Here is a 21,127-nt window from a genome sequence, read left to right on the forward strand (position 1 = left end):
AAGAACATTCCTTTAATGTGACAATACACACACGGCAGTTTCCACTGATATTAGTAATCATATTTAACCAAACATCAGAATCAACATTTTGAAGCAAAGCATGACTTCAGCGTGAGTGTCAAATAACTTTTTTATACTCTTTCATTGTGAAATATTTGAAGCACCCTATTATGTCAAGGCTATTTTATGTCTACGTCTCAGAATAGGCTTGCTTAAGTAAATAATATGAATAACATGCGATTAACTCCCTGCTCTGCAGAGAGAGAAAGTAGCCTATTCTCTGATCTATGTGTGAGCATTACAAAAATATATCCGAATACATTTAAGATCATCATGAGACATTAATGGAATAGCACAGAGAAAGCATTCTTCTTTTAAAATAAGTGTAAAAAAAAAAGAATGCTATATTTTCTTTCAGCTCTGCAAGGAATTACATTTTGTTTTTAATTTCCCACAATTTGAATAATGCCTTTGTTATGATTGTGTATTTAATAACTGTAATTTGTTACTTTAGCAATTAAATTAAATTCACTTTAGTAATCATCGAACTTGTACTCAAAGGTGTAGTCCTGTGTAGGCTCTGACTCCTGGGTCTCTGTGAGGACCTCAGCAGGCGTGGGCTCTGTGTACGAACTCTCCACAGGGAACCACGAGTCATACCAGGAAGTAGTGCTCTCTGTCTCCAGCGCCGCCATCGTTGTGGGGGCTGCCGTGGTGGTCGTCGTGGCAACGGTCGTGGTGGTGGAGAGGTTATTCCTGAGTCTCTGCTGGTGCAGCTTGCGCAGGCGCATCAGCCGTAACCGCCGGAGACGCTCTGCATTATGGGAGTTGGCCGACGTACCGCCCGTCCTGCCACTGGCGCCCGTCTTTGCTACGTCTACACTGCCAACTGACCCACCGCTGATGTCACTTCCTGCCTGGGGGGGTGCCTTGGTAACAAGCCGTATGGGCCTCTTGCCATGGAGGGCCATGATCTGCTTGATGCGGTCCCAGTTGGACTTGGCTAGGGTGAAGCTACAGGGGGTGGCCCCGGAGTCATAGCCCACAATGCACAGCCGGGTCTGGGGCGTGTGGCCGTCGGTGCGGGCCGTCACACGGTACTCCCCGGGGTTCAACAACCTCCAGTAGTCACCCGCTGCAGCTAGAGGGTGGGTGGGGGTGAGGAAGAGGAAGAGGGAGAGGAAGAGGGTGTGAGAAAGGGAATGAGCAGAAAGAGAGAGAAAGAGGAGCAGAGATTTTGTTGATTCCTATTTTTTTTCTCAATGAACTACCATGTACATTAAAAGTAAGACCTTCTGGTAAGAACTGTTCTCTGTGGTTTGCGGTCTGCCTCTGGGATGTGCTGTGTGTTTGTGTGTGTGTGTGTGTGTGTGTGTGTGTGTGTGTGTGTGTGTGTGTGTGTGTGTGTGTAAATGCAGGTTTACCAGTCTTGACATCGTGCTTGACACCGTCCACAGAGATGGTGGCGTTGGCCAGGGGTTTACCCTCCATGTCCCTCACTATGCCCTTTATCCCACGATGCACCTGGCACATGAAACAGGAAACAGCACCTATATCAGGGCTCAATGCTCAGATGACATCACTGGGAGCAATACAATCAGCATATAAACAAGCTATTTTCATACAGCAACATACAGTACAGTTTCCAGTAAAGAGACATTAAATACGTTAAAAAACAAGAATGAGAATGGTTTAAAAAGACAATAAGTATTAAATGATGTTATCTGTGTTTTCTCACCTGTTCTATGAAGGACAGTAGTGCCTCCCGGTTGTTCTCCCACTCCAGAGGCAGCTCACTTTCATGAGGAAACTTGTCACAGCCCAGGAAGACAGACAGCTCAAAGCAGTTAGTGTGCAGGTAGCTGAAGTCATTCATACCTGTGGGTTTACAGTGTGGTGGGGAGGGAAGAATACATGATATAGGGTTAATTAGGAGTGTTGTAACACTGTCTGTCTCTCTCTCTCTCTCTCACCAGATTTGTCCATACTTTTCTCTTCATCTCTCATTTTATTTTTTTAGTCATTTAGCAGACGCTCTTATCCAGAGCGACTTACAGTTAGTGAGTGCATACATTATAATTTTTTCATACTGCCCCCCCGTGGGAACTCATTCTCTCTTTGTCATACTCTCTCCTTTCCTTTTTTTCTCCCCATCTCTGTCTCCCTCTTCCCCTTACTCCCCCGCCCCATAGACACTCACTTCCCACCACAGGTTTCCAGCTGGCCCTGTTGATGATGCCCTGTCCCCCAGAGATGTCGTCTGTGTGGCAGGAACCCCGCTGGGTCTCCGTCATGGTCAGGTGGCTGTGGGCGTACGACATGGCCAGCCAGCGGAACATGGTGTTGTCAGACGTCTCCCGTAGCGCGTCCCCGTTCTGACGCTGCATCCGGGCCCACGTTTCCTCGTTCATCTCATGGTCCACACCGGGTCTCGACCCACGCCAAGACCCCAAAGTCTGTTGGAAGACAGAGGCATTAGACATATGTTAATGTTATAGAAGAGACCAGGGCTAGGCCTGAAATGGAACCCTATCCTCTTGGCTCCCAGTGCAGATATAATTCCTTGGGTATGTCTGAAATTCCCTATATAGAAATTCACTAAATAGTGGAATACCTTTGGACACCAGTGTTCAGGGCGGACTACCGCATTTGGGGCCCCAAGGCAGTTTTAAGATCATTTCCTGCAATTCTACACTTTTTGCAATGGTGTCTTCTGTTTCATTGCTCATCTTATGCTTTTGTTCACATTTTGCCATGAGGCTGAGAGAACATTTTGCTATCATAGCCCAGATAGCATATGATTTTTGGGGTTCGGGGCCCCCTGGAAGTCGGGGCTCCGGGGCATGTGCCCTGAGTGCTCGTTCGGTAATCCAGCCCTGCCAGTGCTGATTCATCTTATTCCAGTCAGAACAGAACCCACCCCTGTAGCCTTTGGAGGCCGCTGCATGTCAAACGGGTACGCCACCACTTTCTCTCCCCCCTGAAAATTGGCTCCCAACACAAATGGGGTCCGCTCCATCCAGTTAATGATGGCTTTGGTCTCCAGGGCAACCTAGAGAGAGAGAGAGAGAGAGAGAGAGAGAGAGAGAGAGAGAGAGAGAGAGAGAGAGAGAGAGAGAGAGAGAGAGAGAGAGAGAGAGAGAGAGAGAGAGAGAGAGAGAGAAATGTAGATCTAACACCAGAAATACAAACCATAGTATAATTGGAAAATTAACAATACAAAATAATAAACATTAAAAAAATATATCTGTAGCCCTAACACCTACCGAGCCATCGAGGAAGTTCTCTGGGAGTGGGATGTGGTGATTGGGTACAATGCGTGGGACCCAGCCCCTGTCCTCTGCCCCCCATAGAACACTGTTGAGGTCCGGGAAGTTCTGGAAGATATCGTATCCCTCCTCAGTCCAGTGGCCCAGACCCCAGTTCCCCATCTCAGAGCCCTGGAAATGAGAGAGGAGGCTAGAAAATAATAAAGAAAGGATCTCTATTGGAGAGATTATACACCTCTAAGAGCAGGGAGTGTGGGGCCAGGGGTGTGAGAAACCGCATATGGAAAGGACAGTATGTAATGTAACATTGGTTCCAGTTTCATCAGTTGAAACATATACTGTATATTCCTTGTTGGAGCATCTTTCTGGAATGAGCCCAGGTCCCTCACCATCTCGTAGGCCAGTTCGTAGGCGTCGGGGTTGAGTGAGGGAACAAGGTGTATTCTCACTCCCTCCACCAGGCGGCGCACTCGGGGGTTGTCGTCGTTATACTCCTTACACATGAACTGCATCAGCAGGAGGAGCAGCTCCCGCCCCAGCACCTCATTACCATGGAGACCAGCCGTGTAGCGGAACTCCGGCTCACCTGGTGAGGAAGATGACGTCATCATGTGACGGTGTTTTGTGATCAGTTAGTATGTGTGTGTGTTCCTTTGCTGTATGGCTCACCTATCACACACACACACACACACACACCTGTCTCATGTTCCCCGGGGTTGTCAGAGATCTCCATGGCATACATCTTCAGGCCTGAAGAGCTCTTCCCAATGTTATAGATCCTAGTGATGTTAGGACACTCCTCATTTATCACCTTCATCATCTGAGATGGAGAGAGGGAGGGAGGAGAGAGGTGGACGAGGGAGAAGGGAGAGAGGGAGAGAGACGAGGGAGGAGGGAGTGATGGAGGGAGAGATGGAAAGATGGAGGGAGACAGAGAGAGAGGAGGAAGAGAGGAGAGGAGAGAGGGATGAGGAAGAGATGAAGGAAGGACAGTGTCAAGCTCACCTGTCACACTCTTCAGACTCACCTGTCTCATGTCCTTATAGTTGTGGTGTCTGAAGTCCAGGTTGTCTGTGGGGTTGACCTCATTCTCACTACGGAATCTGCCTGCGGGGAGGGTAGGGCAGACTGAATACACATGGGAGTGATCATTCATGGGGGAGTAACAGGGATGGTTGAGGAGGTGATTATCATTTTAAGGGTTATGAAGGTGATGGAGTTAGGGATGTGATGACGTTCTGGAGTTATGGAGGGTTGATGGGGTTATGCATTGTATTGTACTCACTGGTCAGTTGGCAGGCCATGACCTCAACTCTGAGACACAGGCTGCCGTTCCAGCTCTGGGGAAGGATACGGATGTAACGTGCCACGGTTGGCCAATCAAACTGCACCATCACTGGAGAGTCCCTATCCACGTTCCCATAGAACAACTGGAGGGTTGGAGGGGGAGAGGGAGGAAGAAGAGGGGGAGGAGGAGGAGGAGGAGGAGGAGAGGGTATGGAGAGAGGAGGAGAGTGGAGGAGGAGGAGAGGGTATGGAGAGAGGAGGAGAGTGGAGGAGAGGGAGGGTATGGAGAGGAGAGGAGAGGAGAGGAGAGGAGAGGAGAGGAGAGGGAGGGTATGGAGAGGAGAGGAGAGTGGAGGAGAGGGAGGGTATGGAGAGGAGAGGGAGGGGAGAGGAGGAGAGGGAGGGTATGGAGAGGAGAGGAGAGGGAGGGGAGAGGTTAGAGAGGAGGAGAGTGGAGGAGAGGGAGGGTATGGAGAGGAGAGGAGAGAGGGGGAGAGGGAGGAAGAAGAGGGGGAGGAGGAGGAGGAGGAGGAGGAGAGGGTATGGAGAGAGGAGGAGAGTGGAGGAGGAGGAGAGGGTATGGAGAGAGGAGGAGAGTGGAGGAGAGGGAGGGTATGGAGAGGAGAGGAGAGGGAGGGTATGGAGAGGAGAGGAGAGTGGAGGAGAGGGAGGGTATGGAGAGGAGAGGAGAGGGAGGGGAGAGGAGGAGAGGGAGGGTATGGAGAGGAGAGGAGAGGGAGGGGAGAGGTTAGAGAGGAGGAGAGTGGAGGAGAGGGAGGGTATGGAGAGGAGAGGAGAGAGGAGGAGAGAGGAGGAGAGGGAGGGTATGGAGAGGAGAGGAGAGGGAGGGGAGAGGTTAGAGAGGAGGAAAGTTTAGAGATTATTTGGATATTAAATTGGCGGCTACACTGACCCACTCAGCATAGCCATCATGGAGCACCGTCCAATCACGACTGTCATTACTGAAGGACACGTAGAACGTGGATACAAAATCTTCCCTGAAATACAGAGAGAGAAGAAAAAGAGAGCGAGAGAGAAAGAGAGAGAGAGACTTTACACTTTACAAGTCATACGATTTGTAAGTCGCTCTGGATAAGAGCGTCTGCTAAATGACGTAAATGTAAATGTAAATGTAAATACGAATATTCAACATGCTATCTCTAACATTCAAAGTGCCAGATGATTCCACAGGTAAGATTCCATTTCCTATTACTTTTCCCCTATAATCCCTTCTACAGCATTCTGCTTATCTAATGGATAAAACTCAACCTATTGATGTATGTGTATTGTTCATTTCAAATAAATTGTGCAGGTTAATAGGGATTCCACCTGGCCCTGGCTGTGTGAACGGTGCAGTGAACCCCAGTGCAGTGACCCCAGGCAGCAGGACTTACGCTGTGTCTGAGTTCCTGCCCTGTACGATTACTCCAGTGAATTCCACCTCTCTGCGAGCATCCACCTCAAACCAGTGGTTCTTCTCCTCTGGCTCGGCACACCACGCACCCCCGTACACACCCTCCTCATCACCGGAGCTCTGGGGAGACAAAGTGGTCCCCTCTCTGGTCAGATGTGTTGGGGCTGTGTGTCTGCTGATTTTATGTGAAGATTTGGTTGGTGCGTTTGTCCATAGGAACATTAGAATACAACCAGTATAATGGGTATTACAACATTCAGTATCTATAAAGCTGCCGTACGTGTCTGTAATATAGCGTACAGTGGCGTACCGCAGTTTTGCGGTTTTAAAGCAAATTTCCTGTAATTGCCATGGCATATGACTTGTTCATATCCTATTTTTTTGTTGTTGTTGTTGTTTGTTTTGTTGTTGGGTAGGGGGCCCCCATGCCTTGCGGGGGCTGCGGGGGTGTGTGGTATGCCAGTGATAGTGTAGTATAATCTGTGTACCTGCATGTTGAGCATGCCTCTCTGCGCAGAGAAGTCGTGGTGAGTCTCAGACGAGGCAGTACTGTGGTGTTTGTAGTATAGTGTAGTAAAGTCTAATATACTGTTGTATAGTGTATCATACTGTGTGTACCTGCATGTTGAGCATGCTTTTCTGAGCAAAGAAGCCGTGGTGAGACTTAGACGAGGCAGTACTATGGTGTAGTACTCTATATTACTGTGTATCTATACTACAGTGTAGTGTAGTACAGTGTTTACCTGCATGTTGAGCCTGCCCCGCTGAGCAGAGAAGCCATGGTGAGACTGAGAAGAGGCCAGCAGCTGGTCATCGTTAACACGATGGGACTCCAGACCTAGAGGAGGGCATTCTGGGAACAAAACGAAACAAGTAATAAATAATGGGACACACTCCAAAAAATAACATTATTTCATTTTCGTTTTATCTGCTTTATTGTCAAATAAAGTTTACAAAACAGTTTCTGTCTGCTAAATGTTTTGGTCTATAGTCGTCAATAGCAACAGGCTGAAAGCACTCTGTTGATGCTGACCCCATCGTACACAAACACACACACACACCTGAACACACACACGCAGGCACGCACGCACGCACACTGACCAACACACACACACAATACTTTTGTGGATTCTGAAAGGGTGAAAAGAGAATGGTTTGTTTTCAAGTGCGGCAAAATGCTTTTATTTTCTCACAGCAACCTTTTTCCTTTTTATGAGGTCTCAAAAGGCCATAAAACAAGTCTAAAATCTGATGCTTGTAAGAGGAAGAGAAAGAAAGAGAACATGCTAGTCTTCTCCAAGTCTGACTGTACAGTAAAACATGTCTTTCTGGCAGGACCAGAATTCTGATTGGGGAGAAAGCCAGGTTGTTACAGTAGACAGGAGAATAAAGGTCAACAGTCCAGCTGCAGCAGATAGACAGTCATGTAAGGCAGGGTTTCCCAAAGTCAGTCCTGGGCCCCCCACTGGCTGCACATTTTGCTTTTTGCCCTAGCACTACACAGCTGATACCAAAACTAAAACATGCACCCCAGGACCGAGTTTGGGAAACCCTGATGTAAGGGACGCACAGCACACTCTGATGCACACAGGCACTATCATGTCCTGTTGGGGTCACTGTAAAACTGGGGGTAGGGAAAGGAGTATATTTTTATCCAGAGCAACTTGCAAGTTGAAGCTGATCATGAATTAATATGAAAACCAGTGTTGAGGCGATTTCCTTACTCTTGGGTTCGGCATGTACCGGGATCTGCCTCAGCCTCTCCTCCTCTTCCTCCTCCCACTTCTTCCTCAGCCGCTCCACTGTGATGCATGATGGGAACACACCGTCATGGCTCTCCAACTCACCAAGCATCAAATACTTCCATATGTGCTGCTGCTAGTAGAGTACTGAATATTACAGTCACTGCCATTCCATTTCTCTCCCATAAGTCTGCATATTCACGTAAACAGATGTTTCAATTTATCCAATGAAACTATACTGATACACAGGGTAGTGACTGATTTTCAAGTATACACTTGAAATCTCTTCTCAAGCAGACAGCCTGCGGTCCTGCACACACTCAAAATGAACCCCAACCCCCTCCTATCCTTCCTCCCTTTTTCCCTCTCTTTATCCCTCCCCCCTTCTCCCCCGTCTCTCTCACTGACATCAACCGGCCCAGGGCCCCAACACATGGCAGTAGCTGTTTTGATAAACCCGCTTCCTATCCTTCTCCCGCCCCGTCCTCTCTCTCTCTTCCTCAATCCATCCCCCTCTCTCACACACAGCCACTGCCCTTTTCTCCCTCCACTCCCCAACATTGACAATGTTTCAATCTACAGGCTATAATGGTCCTTGTTCCATAAACAACCCAGTTGTCTCTGTAAGTGATTCATTAACACATTAGGGGGCCCTAAAGGGACAGGGCTACAGGGTTCCCTCTGACAGACAGATCAAAGTGATTCAGACCTTTTTCCTCCTTCTCCTTGCGAGCTTTCTCCGCCTCCTCCTCAAGTTTTTTAGCTGCCACTGTAGAGGTTAGAGAGAGGTTAGAGAGAGGTTAGAGAGAGGTTAGAGGGAGGTTAGAGAGAGGTTAGAGATGTTCTTACCAACATGATCACACAACAAATGCAGACAGTACAGGCTGCTCATAAAGGTGATCATACATGACCAAACAATTGCAGGAAAGAGAGACAGACAGACAGATAGACAGACATAACATGTGATGTACGTACAGTCTGCATAATCATACTCTTCGTACCAGGGCATTGGCGGCACTGTGGTTTCCTCTGAAAGAAAATTTGCATGCATGGTAAATACATTGAATTGTTCAAATGTGTCCTCTCAAGTATCGCCCAATTCATTTATGTGATGGGCTGTTTACCTGGTACATACATGATGACCTCAGTGGTGGTCTTCTCTCTGTCCACTGTCAGAGATGGAAACAGACATTTAGATGTCTTAGAGGGCTGAACAACTTCACAACAACTTTCTGTTACTGTACTGTTCATGAAAATAGATGTTTCCTCTCAACTGTCACAAACATAAGAAATGGCTTTGACAACATGAGTGTTTTGCTTTTGTTGTAATAGCTTATTGATGACATATGACCATAATCTCTGCCAAGCTAAATTCATGCTTCAAATCAGAGAAGATTGGATTGAAAGTGATAGCTAGTTGAGTCTTGTCAGACATACTCTTGGCGTCCCAGTAATCTTGCTCATGCTCTGTCAGGGTCTTGGAGCCAGTAGAGGGAGGTGTGGGTCCCGAGGGTCTCCTGTCTACTGGGCAGAAACAACACACACAAACCACAACACAGAGTCAACTCAGTCGCCTCGCATTGCAAATGAATGAGATTATACTGTAACATTACATTACATTAACGTGGCCTGCTTGTTTTTAAAGGTCTGACATGAAAAGAACCAACTCATAGGGAACAGATTAGCACACAGATGCTCTAATATCTCCTAAAGATCTCATAGTCTTATGTCAAACCATCTCTTACCCTGGCCTGGCTCTCGAGGATCCTTAGGGGTCACAGGTGTGATCACTACAGAGACAGTACAGCCATTTTATTAAATCACAAACCAACACACTGCATTAAAATAATATATTATTTACTCAATGTACAGCCTACCTGCACTAAAAGACTAACGCACTATTGTAAAGCATCTTTGGTCCTAGAAAAGCGCTATGTACATCCAATGCATACCTATAAAATTATATTAAAATTATCTATATACGTACATCTGTCCCAGCCCAGCTCAATCAGCAGTTTCTCCTCCTCCTCTTCCAGACTGGGTCTCCTGGTCACCGGCTTCACCCCCTCCTCCTTCCATGCTGATGTCTTGGAGGCCTTCGTAGCTTTGGACTTGGTGACCTTAGGCACCTTGGTGTCTTTAGGTGTCTTGGTGGCCTTTGGTGCCTTGGTGGCTTTAGGTGTCTTGGTGGCCTTGGGCTTCTTGGGTGCCTTGGTGGCTTTGGGTTTTTTAGTGGGTTTCGGGGCTTTCGGTGCCTTGGTGGCTTTCGGTGCCTTGGGGGCTTTCTGCTTCTTGGCTTTGGCCTCCTTCTCTGCGGCTTTCTTTGCCCTGGCTGAAAAGAGAAAGGGAGAGAGAGAGGGAGAGAGAGAGTTTACTGAAGAGAGAGAGAGAGCGTGTGAGTGAGTAAGTGACCTCCACAATTACTACACCCCAGCCCCATCCAGAAAAATAGAGAAAGAGAACAGAAGGTTGGAACAGAATATGGGACCACTAACTACAGCATGAAAGAGAGAGAGAGAGAGAGAGAGAGAGAGAGAGAGAGAGAGAGAGAGCGAGAGCAAGAGCAAATGATAGAGAGAGAGTTCCCACACTTTTCAGCATGCTTTTACAAAAAATATAGATTTAGAGTTAGATAAACTTTGATTTTTTGGCAGGGACATATACAGGATGCTACCCTCCACAACATAACCTTCACTCCAAACCAAAACTCCAAACCTACAACCTGATTTTGGACAGAATTACCTGGAATTACCTGGAAGGCTTTCTACTACCAAGGATTACTATTCACAAGCTATACAGCAAATGCTCTGGCAAACAAACAGAAACCTGAAAACACCATCCAACCTTGAACAGAGTGAGTAATGTTTAGTCTGAAGCTATTTTTTACTTTCAAAAACCAAGAAGAAAAATATATTACAGTGATATATTTTACTTTATAAGGACTGAATGCTAAGGCTACCAAGCTTGCTAGGACAAAGAGATACAACTTCAATTAGCACTGATGTGTGAAGTGAGAGGTGTCAAAGCCCTTGAGCCCAACAATGGCAGGAGAGTCGCAGTCTACCCCAACCAAATGGAGAGGCCTTAGAAACACCCTTCCGCTGTTCAGAGGTAATTAAAATACAGTACCCTCTGTATGTAAAGAATGATAAGACATGATAAGAGTACAAAATGCTCCGTATGGGAAATCAAGAGACACTTTTTGCTGACTTTTATAAAAATGGGAACATAAGCAACCGTATCTTCCACACATCCCCTTGCATGGCACAGTGCTATATTAACACACTACCCCTCTGTTAAGAGGGGGGGTGTTAGTGATGGGTGGAAACTCAGGATACTAGACAATGATGACGCTGAGTCAGCTAATATACATCTCTATAAATCTGGAACAGTATTGGTACAGGGCAACCCCAAACAGTTTCAGCTGGACTTTCACCTAAACAAAGAAATAGCTCAGCAGGAGAAGCTCTCCCTTGAGAAAGATACCCCCACCCCGAGCGGGTCAGACCAGACCTCTTCAATAATAACCCCACAGACGAGCAACCCCAAGCGGAAAGTCAACTTCCCAGCACAGAGTATTACTCCCTCATTGAAGTGAAGGATAAATTCACCCAGCTAGAGGTAAGGCAGGTGGAGCTGGAACAGCAGGTGAACACACTCCAGTCAGCACAGACCCAGACAACAGTCCAGCACAACAACACCCCCTTAACTAGACCTGGAGAGCTGGAGGTGGAGAGAGACATGTCTGCACTCTGGACTGTGGTGAGACAACATCAACAGGAGAAAGAGCAGGAGCAGGAGAAGAACAGAGCACTAGAGGAGAGGATCAGAGTGCTGGAGGAAAAGGTGAGAATGATGACGGGTGACAGAGAACAACCCGTTATAGAGAGCTGGCCATGTCCGCAGAGAAGCCAGCAGAACAGCCGACCTCAGATCCTGACCAGAGTCTCGACACCGCAGCAGAACAGTACACCCTAAACCCTGACCATAACCTCGACATCACAGCCGGAGAAACAAATGAAGAAACCCAAGCCCAGGGGATCCCAACCCCTCTGAGCACCCCCCATATCAGCCACCCTGATAGCCCTCCTGATGACCCCCCCACACCCACTGAGGACATACACAAGCCACAGATTGTACTCCTTATGGACTCAAATGGGAAATACATACAAGAAAATAAACATTTTCCCAAACACACAGTGTCTAAACTCTGGTGTCCAAACACCCATCGCGCCCTAGACCTTCTGTCTGAGGACCAACTAGGATCACCCAGCCACATAATAATACACACAGGAACAAACAACCTGAGAACACAGCATGAAAGAGTGGCCACAGCACTCAAGAGAGTGATAGAAAAAGCTTCTTCTACTTTCCCCAACGCACAAGTGGTTATCTCAACCCTGCTACTACAAAAAGACTTCCACCCTGCTACCATACAGCAGGTAAACGCAAGTATTTCCTGTGACTGTGCCTCAAAACCAAATGTCTACCTGGCCCACCACTCCACCCTGGACTTGAACAGCCTTTATGACCAGGTCCACCATACAAGGCAGCAGTGCCCACCTTCGCCCGAACCCTAAAGGATATCGCCCCTCAACCGCAGACCCAACACCTCACACAGGAGCAACAGATCAACAGACACCCGCCCAGACCAGCGAGACACTCTCCCACACCTGCGGGTCACAACTCCTGCAGCTCTGTCGCACGCTGGGTATGTACATAGTCAATGGTAGGCTTTAAGGGGACTCCTATGGTAGGTACACCTATAGCTCATCTCTTGGCAGTAGTACTGTAGACTACTTTATCACTGACCTCAACCCAGAGTCTCTCAGAGCGTTCACAGTCAGCCCACTGACACCCCTATCAGACCACAGCAAAATCAGTCTACTTGAACAGAGCAATACTCAATCATGAGGCATCAAAGCCAAAGGAACTGAATAATATTAAGAAATGCTATAGATGGATGGAAAGTAGTGTCGAAACCTACCAAAAAACTATTAGGCAACAACAAATTAAATCCCTTTTAGACAACTTCCTGGACAAAACGTTCCACTGTAATAGTGAAGGTTTAAACTTGGCAGTAGAAAAACTAAACAGTATATTTGACCTCTCAGCTTCCCTTTCAAATCTAAAAATCTCTAAAACACTAAACAAACAACAACACGAATAGCTATCTATCCAAAACAGAGATGTATAGATAAACCCCTTCTACAATCTTTTTCGCCCTATAACAAAGAACAAACAGCAAAAAAAAGATTAATGATCAAATGCAAATCTTAGAATCAACTATTAAAGACTACCAGAACCCACTGGATTCTCCAATTGCATTGAATGAACTACAGGACAAAATACAAACCCTCCAACCCAAAAAGGCCTGTGGTGTTGATGGTATCCTCAATGAAATGATAAAATATACAGACCACAAATTTCAATTAGCTATACTTAAACTCTTTAACATCATCCTTCGCTCTGGCATCTTCCCCAATATTTGGAACCAAGGACTGATAACCCCAATCCACAAAAGTGGAGACAAATTTGACCCCAATAACTACTGTGGGATATGCGTCAACAGCAACCTTGGGACAATCCTCTGCATTATCATTAACAGCAGACTAGTTCATTTCATCAGTGAAAACAATGTACTGAGCAAATGTCAAATTGGCTTTTTACCAAATTACCGTACGACAGACCAAGTATTCATCCTGCACACCCTTATTGACAAACAAACAAACCAAAACAAAGGCGAAGTCTTCTCATGCTTTGTTGATTTCAAAAAAGCTTTTGACTCAATTTGGCATGAGGGTCTGCTATACAAATTGATGGAAAGTCGGGTTGGGGGAAAAACATACGACATTATAAAATCCATGTTCACAAACAACAAGTGTGCGGTTACAATGGGCAAACACACACACATTTCTTTCCACAGGGCCATGGGTTGAGACAGGGATGCAATTTAAGCCCCACCCTCTTCAACATATTTATCAATGAATTGGCGAGGGCACTAGAACAGTCTGCAGCAACCGGCCTCACCCTACTAGAATCTGCAGTCAAATGTCTAATGTTTGCTGATGATCTGGTGCTTCTGTCACCAACCAAGGAGGGCCTGCAGCAGCACCTAGATCTTCTGCACAGATTCTGTCAGACCTGGGCCCTGACAGTAAATCTCAGTAAGACAAAAATAATGGTGTTCCAAAAACAAATACAAATTCCATCTAGACACCGTTGCCCTAGAGCACACAAAAAACTATACATACCTCGGCCTAAACATCAGCGCCACAGGTAACTTCCACTAAGCTGTGAACGATCTGAGAGACAAGGCAAGAAGGGCCTTCTATGCCATCAAAAGGAACATAAAATTCGACATACCAATTAGGATCTGGCTAAAAAATAATTGAATCAGTTATAGAACCCATTGCCCTTAATGGTTGTGAGGTCTGGGGTCCGCTCACAAACCAAGAATTCACAAAATGGGACAAACACCAAATTAAGACTCTACATGCAGAATTCTGCAAAAATATCCTCTGTGTACAACGAAAAACACCAAATAATGCACACAGAGCAGAATTAGGCCGATAACCGCTAATGATAAAATCCAGAAAAGAGCCATTAAATTCTATAACCACTTAAAAGGAAGTGATTCCCAAACCTTCCATAACAAAGCCATCACCTACATAGAGATGAACTCGGAGAAGAGTCCCCTTAGCAAGCTGGTCCTGGGGCTCTGTTCACAAACACAAACATACCCCACAGAGCCCCAGGACAACAACACAATTAGACCCAACCAAATCATGAGAAAACAAAAAGAGAATTACTTGACACATTGGAAAGAATTAACAAAAAAACTGAGCAAACTAGAATGCTATTTGTCCCTAAACAGAGAGTACACAGAGGCAGAATACCTGACCACTGTGACAGACCCAAATTTAAGGAAATATTTGACTATGTACAGACTCAGTGTGCATAGCCTTGCTATTGAGAAAGGCAGCCGTAGGCAGACCTGGCTCTCAAGAGAAGACAGGCTATGTGCACACTGCCCACAAAATGAGGTGGAAACTGAGCCTCACTTCCTAACCTCCTGCCAAATGTATGACCAAATTAGAGACACATATTTCCCTCAGATTACACAGATCCACAAAGAATTCGAAAACAAACCCAATTTTGATCAACTCCCTTATCTACTGGGTGAAATAACACATCACAGCAGCAAGATTTGTGACCTGTTGCCACAAGAAAAGGGCAACCAGTGAAGAACAAACACCATTGTAAATACAACCCATATTTATGTTTATTTATTTTCCCTTTAACTATTTGCACATCGTTACAACACTGTATATATACATAATATGACATTTGAAATGTCTTTATTCTTTTGGAACTTCTGAGTGTAATGTTTACTGTTAATATTTATTGTTTATTTCACTTAGTTTACTATCTACTTCATTTGCTTTGGCAATGTTAACATACGTTTCCCATGCCAATAAAGCCCTTAAATTGAAATTGAATTGACATTGAGAGAGAAGCAGACAGCAGAAATCTCTCCACAGGTATCCCTTTGCCCTCTCTTTCTCCCTCTCTTCTCTCTCCTATTTCCTAAAGGGCCTGAACACATTCCTCCTCTCCCACAGTGTTCAGTGGTTCAGTAATGACGCATGGTCACTGCTTTGTTTTGGTTTTGGACCAAGCAGCCAGCCGGCCAAACTCAAACCTGCTGTGTTGACGACCCTTGTGTCGATATCTGTCCAACTGTTCCTGGTTGATGAGTTGTGGCTTGTGAATAATGCTTCATTTGGTATGTGTTTGTAGAAAAGGTTTAGTTTGTAATTAAAAGTATTAGTGATTGCCATCCTATATGTAATTACCCTCAGACTAGCAGACAGACACAGGACTGTATGAACAGAGAATAGCTTTTTTTCTCCCAGTAGACTTAAGTAGACCAGCTGCTGCAGCTATGTTATGGTTCCATGATGACATCACAGCATTACCTAGCTGTCTAAAATGTAAATGTCAACATCCTCACACACACAGCCAGGCCAGCTAAACACACCACCCAGTAAAATGTCTACTCTCTCTTGGTCTACTCACCTGTTCCACTAACATCCTATTGGTGGGTGAGGATGCTCCTCAAGTACTGTCAACCAATGAGGTTATACTACAGAGTCAGTGAGAACTTAAGCTTAAAGAAGGGGGACGATCTTCCATGAAGATACATGGATGTCTGAAGGTAAAAACAAGGAAGCTCCCGACGATCCGTGTGGCGTGTCTGCGGCACCATGAATCATGCCATTTTATCACAAGACAAATACAGATATCTTGTCATTTTGATTCATAATTTCATCTCCATGCAGCACAACCAAATAAAATATATCTCAGTGGTTCCAGATTTGGCCAATTCAGCCTTTTTTGTGTAACCTAATTCTAACAGTCCTGAATGGCTTTGGAAAGAACTAGTAGGCTAATGGCTTTGCTCCATGCAGTGGATAATGTAATAGTGTGCACATGAAACGTCAGTTCCATTGTTACAACTGGGCCCAGTCATAAATTCTCTTTCCTTGTTTATGGAAATGTGTTTCTGACTATCCCTTCTTCTGTATTTTGCACAAATTGATATTTTAATCTTCTTATAATCAAGGGCCTGGGTATGCAGGAAATCTAAAAAATCTACTTATTTGAAAGATGTTATAATGTATTTAATCAGATATCTAAATAATGCAATAATTTATCTAAACATCATATTATATCACAGGTGGACTTAGTCCAGGTCATGAGACTGTAGTTGGTTCTGCCAAGAAAACACTGTTAGACCTCTAAGTGTATATCACAGTAACTCTCTCCCTCATCACTAAATTACAGTAGTGTTAGCCACACATATACACACACACACACACACACACACGCAAACACGCACATGCACCACGTGGTTACTGAAAACCCTGAATCAGCCAAACACCACACGGTTACTCACAACTCCATACAGCGGGGAGTCTTTCCACTTTTCCACTACGAAACAAACATGTAAAACGTTTTAACTTTTTAATGGCACAGTTAAAGTAAATACTCTCACTCACAAGAAAACTGTATCCATATGTCATCATGCTTCTTAGCAAATTGGTCTTCGGGATGATAGGTTGATAATAAAGACTACACTACTCTACTCTAGGGAGAAAACAAAGGGTCTAGACGTCAACAGTCTCAACCGAGACATGTTGTTGACAGATAGCTGTGTCGTTTCTAAATGCAAAGCAAATGTTAGTTTTCCTATCTGTATGGTCTGCTTTGGCCTCACTGCAACAGAGGGAAATGGAGAGAGTAGAGAAGATGGCGAGAGAGAGGGGGATGGGGAAGAGGGATGTCGAGAGGACAGTAAGGAGAGAATGGTTGTAAAAAATAGTTTCTTATAACTGACAAGAACTTTTGAACATCAGATCAGCATATCTACTTGCCTCAATTCCAGCTTCAACTTCGACTCATATGCTCTGGGCTCTTTCTGTAATTCTGACCCAATTTTCGGGGTATCCAAGAGGAAACACTGGCATTACACAATCTCAATTGCACTCCACACTGCCCTCACCCACCTAGATGACTATAGCTCAGTGTTTAACACCATTGTCCCCTCCAAGGTCGTCACCAAGCCTACTACCCTGGGACTGAACACCACCCTCTGCAAACTAGATCCTGGACTTCCTGATAGGCCGCCCCCAGGTGGTGAGGTTAGGCAACATCACCTCCGCCATGCTGACCCTCAACACGGGGGCCCCACAGGGGTGTGTGCTTAGTCCCCTCCTTTACTCCCTGTTCACCCACGACTGCGTGGCCACACACAACTCCAACACCATCATCAAGTTTGCTGATGACACGGCGGTGGTAGGCCTGATCACCGGCAACAATGAGTACGTCCCCATCCACAATAATGGGGCTGCAGTGGAGTGGGTTGAGAGCGTCAAGTTCCTCGGTGTCCAAATCACTAAGGACTTAAAATGGTCCACACACACGCGCACAGTCGTGAAGAAAGCACAACAGCGCCTCTTCACCCTCAGGAGGTTGAAAAGGTTTGGCATGGGCCCTCAAATCCTCAAAATGTTATACAGCGGCACTCACTATTGAGAGCATCTTGACTGGCTGCATCACTGCTTGGTATGGCAACAGAACCGCCCTCAATCGCATGGCGCTACAGAGGGTGGTGCGGACAGCCCAGTACGTCACTTTTATACTGACTCTGTACCCACCCACGCATACACACTCACATACAAGCATCATATACGGTGCTGCTACTCTGTCCATCATATATCTTGATACCTAGTCCCCTTACCCCTATACATATCTGCCTCTATCACTCCAGTATCCATGCACATTGTAATATGGTACTGGAACTGACCCTGTATATAGCCTTTTACTTTCTTGTGTTCTTCTTATTTCTTATTTTTATTTATTGTGTGTTTTTGTTCTACCTTGTGTTATTTTTAGTACTCCATTGATATTGATTACTGCATTGTTGGATTTAGAGCTGGCAAGAAAGGCATTTCACTGTACTTGTGCACGTGACATTACAACTTGAAACTTGAACCCAGCAGTGTGTCTGTACAGATGTAGGATCTTAATTTGAGCTAGCTTGCTACAGAAGGAAATAATCCTGCAGCAACAGGAAATGTAAATTATTATGTGGATTATAATTAATGAAAATTTTTGTAGGGGTTGATACATCTTTTGTTAGGGTAAATCAAGTCTGAAATGTCAAAGTGGAAATGACAAACTTTAGAAAACCTTTAAAAACTCAAGTACACTGCAAGTTTGCATTTCCTGCTGAGCAGGAAAATGCTCTGCAACAAAAGAGTGATGAAATTAAGATCCTACATCTGTAGCTCATTACTGTCCCTGGTGCAGTGTGTGACACATGCAGCTGAGAGCTCTACTAGACAATGGTCGTCTCTGTCAATACCTCAAGGTCAAGGTCTCCACTCATGTTAGTGAACATGCTCTACCTCAAGGTCAAGGTCTCCACACATGTTAGTGAACATGCTCTAACAAGGGAAAACTGGGCCAAGTGTTTGGTAAGTTTGTCCCCAAGATGTTGTAACAGGGATGGCATGTTGATGGACCGCCATGAATATACAGTAAAGGAGAGAATGAGGACAATAAAAGGATAAAGGACGAAGAAGAAGAAGAAGAAGAAGAAGAAGAAGAAGAAGAAGAAGAAGAAGAAGAAGAAGAAGAAGAAGAAGAAGAAGAAGAAGAAGAAGAAGAAGAAGAAGAAGAAGAAGAAGAAGAAGAAGAAGAAGAAGAAGAAGAAGAAGAAGAAGAAGAAGAAGAAGAAGAAGAAGAAGAAGAAGAAGAAGAAGAAGAAGAAGAAGAAGAAGAAGAAGAAGAAGAAGAAGAAGAAGAAGAAGAAGAAGAAGAAGAACTAAAGGAGTCACCTCTTACCTGCCTCCACCTCCTCTATGGATTTCTTCTTCTTTGGTTTGATCTCCTCCACCTCCATGCCAGGGTCGTCCATCATAACCTCCTCTCTCTCTTCCTCCCCCTCTCTGCCATGCTTCACGGGTCCAGCCTGTCTCACCTCTGTCTGGACACCTGCGGTATCCTGTCCCTCTACACCTCCAGCCCAGCCTAGAACGCAACAACACAGGGCCAGAGACACCCACAAACCCAACACTGCCCCCCTCATCGTCTTACTACACTCAGAAGCAGGACCAGACTAAACCAGCCTAGGGCTTAAACCAGACTTGACCAGACTTTACCAAGACCAGCACTGGCAGTGCAACCTGACCACAGCTCTAGAAAGGTAAGAGAAGCTTCCTCGGTTACTCTGCCTGCACCAACAAAACAAAGAAAAGGTTGCAGACCAAATGGCCCAACTCCTGTTTCAGTGAAGCACAAAAAGCCCCAGGCCAACCACAGTCTCTCACACAGACCAGTCAGAACAGTCAGCTAACAGATGACCTGCATGTGCTAAACGAGCAACGATATAGAACATCCAACAACAGTCCTCAGGTGTAGAAGAAGTCTCAGCCGGAGTCAGTCTGTCTTGAAGAGTCTCTGAGAGCTTGAAGAGATGAGTTCTGGTTGGTTCCTTCCAGAAAAAAACGTTTGTATAAAACTTTGGTGTGTAGAAAGCTTTGGTTTGTAGAAAGCTGTGGTGAAAGGTTTGGTGTGCAGATGTATACAGAGCGTAGTCCTGTTTGGTGGTGGAGCAGGAGAGAGCTGTGGGCTCAGGGTTTTAAAGCAGCCTCCTGGCAGAGAACAAAGAAAGGAAACACAGACGCATGCAGGAGTCTGGAGTCTCAGCAGCAGTAACACAGCACACCTCCTGGCTCCCGTCTGTTCCTCTCTCTCTCACTCCTCCGCAGGCATTTTTCTCCTATCTCCTCTCTCCTCCTCTCACTCTACCCCCCTCTCCCTCTCTCCACTCAAAATAGGGGAGGGGTCTTCCACATGTCACATTGCAGGGGAGGAGAGAGAGAGAGACAGAGAGAGAAATAAAGAGAGTAGACAGAGAGAGAAAGAGAGAAAGAGAGAGAGCGAGAGACAGAGAGACAGAGAGAGAGCGAGAGACAGAGAGAGAGAGAGAGAGAGAGAGAGAGAGAGAGAGAGAGAGAGAGAGAGAGAGAGAGAGAGAGAGAGAGAGAGAGAGGAGAGAGAGAAAGAGAGAGACAGAGAGAGAAAGAGAGAAAGAGAGAGAGCGAGAGACAGAGAGACAGAGAGAGAGAGAGAGAGAGAGAGAGAGAGAGAGAGAGAGAGAGAGAGAGAGAGAGAGAGAGAGAGAGAGAGAGAGAGAGAGTGAGAGACAGAGAGAGAGAGAGAGAGAATAATAGTAATGTGGGAAAATATTTAGAAAACATTTAAATGCAGAAGTTGACAATAATTAATTTCCTGAGTAAATACTATACTCTTGCCACGGAAAGACAATGAGTCAGTCTACTGAATCCATCCAGGATCCATTTTTCAGTGAGTTCAGAAAAAAATGAAAATTATTTATTGGAGAGGAAAACTCATTCCATGTTTAAGAATGCACCAAAATCATGTGGTTGGGAATAAGTGTTTTAGCAGACCTGGTAAAAGACACACACGCACAAACGCACACACATACACACATGCACACACACACGCACACACACACTCCCACACACACTCACCCAAACAACCCAGCTCAGCTCCACATACCTCCAGGTCATACAGGAGAGTCAGGACCTGTCCCTGTCTCCTACTCTGCTCTCAAGCGGAAAACAGGAGATAAAGAGAAAAAAAAGAGAGATAAAGTGTGGAAAGAAGAGTGTGAGCTGGAAGTGAATTTGCAAAAAGACATGAAGTTACACTGGTTACCAACGGTGGGTCAGGACCTAGTGGTGGGTTGCATCTGATTCCTTGTGAGGTCTTTGCTTATTTTTTTTATTTTTTTTTATTTAACCTTTATTTAACTAGGC

General features: G+C 45.5%; 1 protein-coding gene across 1 annotated transcript; it reads right to left on the reverse strand.

Annotated features, from left to right (window-relative positions):
* LOC311127588 (inactive carboxypeptidase-like protein X2) lies at positions 1–19,371 on the reverse strand (the record flags this gene model as incomplete). The annotated part of the gene is made up of 21 exons (XM_084159406.1): positions 1–1,141; positions 1,425–1,524; positions 1,739–1,878; positions 2,201–2,456; positions 2,921–3,052; positions 3,267–3,440; positions 3,659–3,855; positions 3,966–4,089; positions 4,297–4,372; positions 4,551–4,699; positions 5,470–5,554; positions 5,951–6,090; positions 6,714–6,823; positions 7,695–7,772; positions 8,422–8,481; positions 8,688–8,741; positions 8,837–8,881; positions 9,150–9,233; positions 9,458–9,502; positions 9,700–10,044; positions 19,128–19,371. The coding sequence occupies 21 exons, from the start codon at positions 19,369–19,371 to the stop codon at positions 534–536; spliced, it is 3,246 nt and encodes a 1,081-aa protein (XP_084015532.1). The 3' UTR covers positions 1–533.
* Positions 19,372–21,127: the final 1,756 nt, after the last annotated feature.

This window comes from Coregonus lavaretus (assembly GCF_964263955.1).
Source record: "Coregonus lavaretus genome assembly, chromosome: 4".
In the NCBI taxonomy this organism is placed as follows: domain Eukaryota; kingdom Metazoa; phylum Chordata; class Actinopteri; order Salmoniformes; family Salmonidae; genus Coregonus; species Coregonus lavaretus.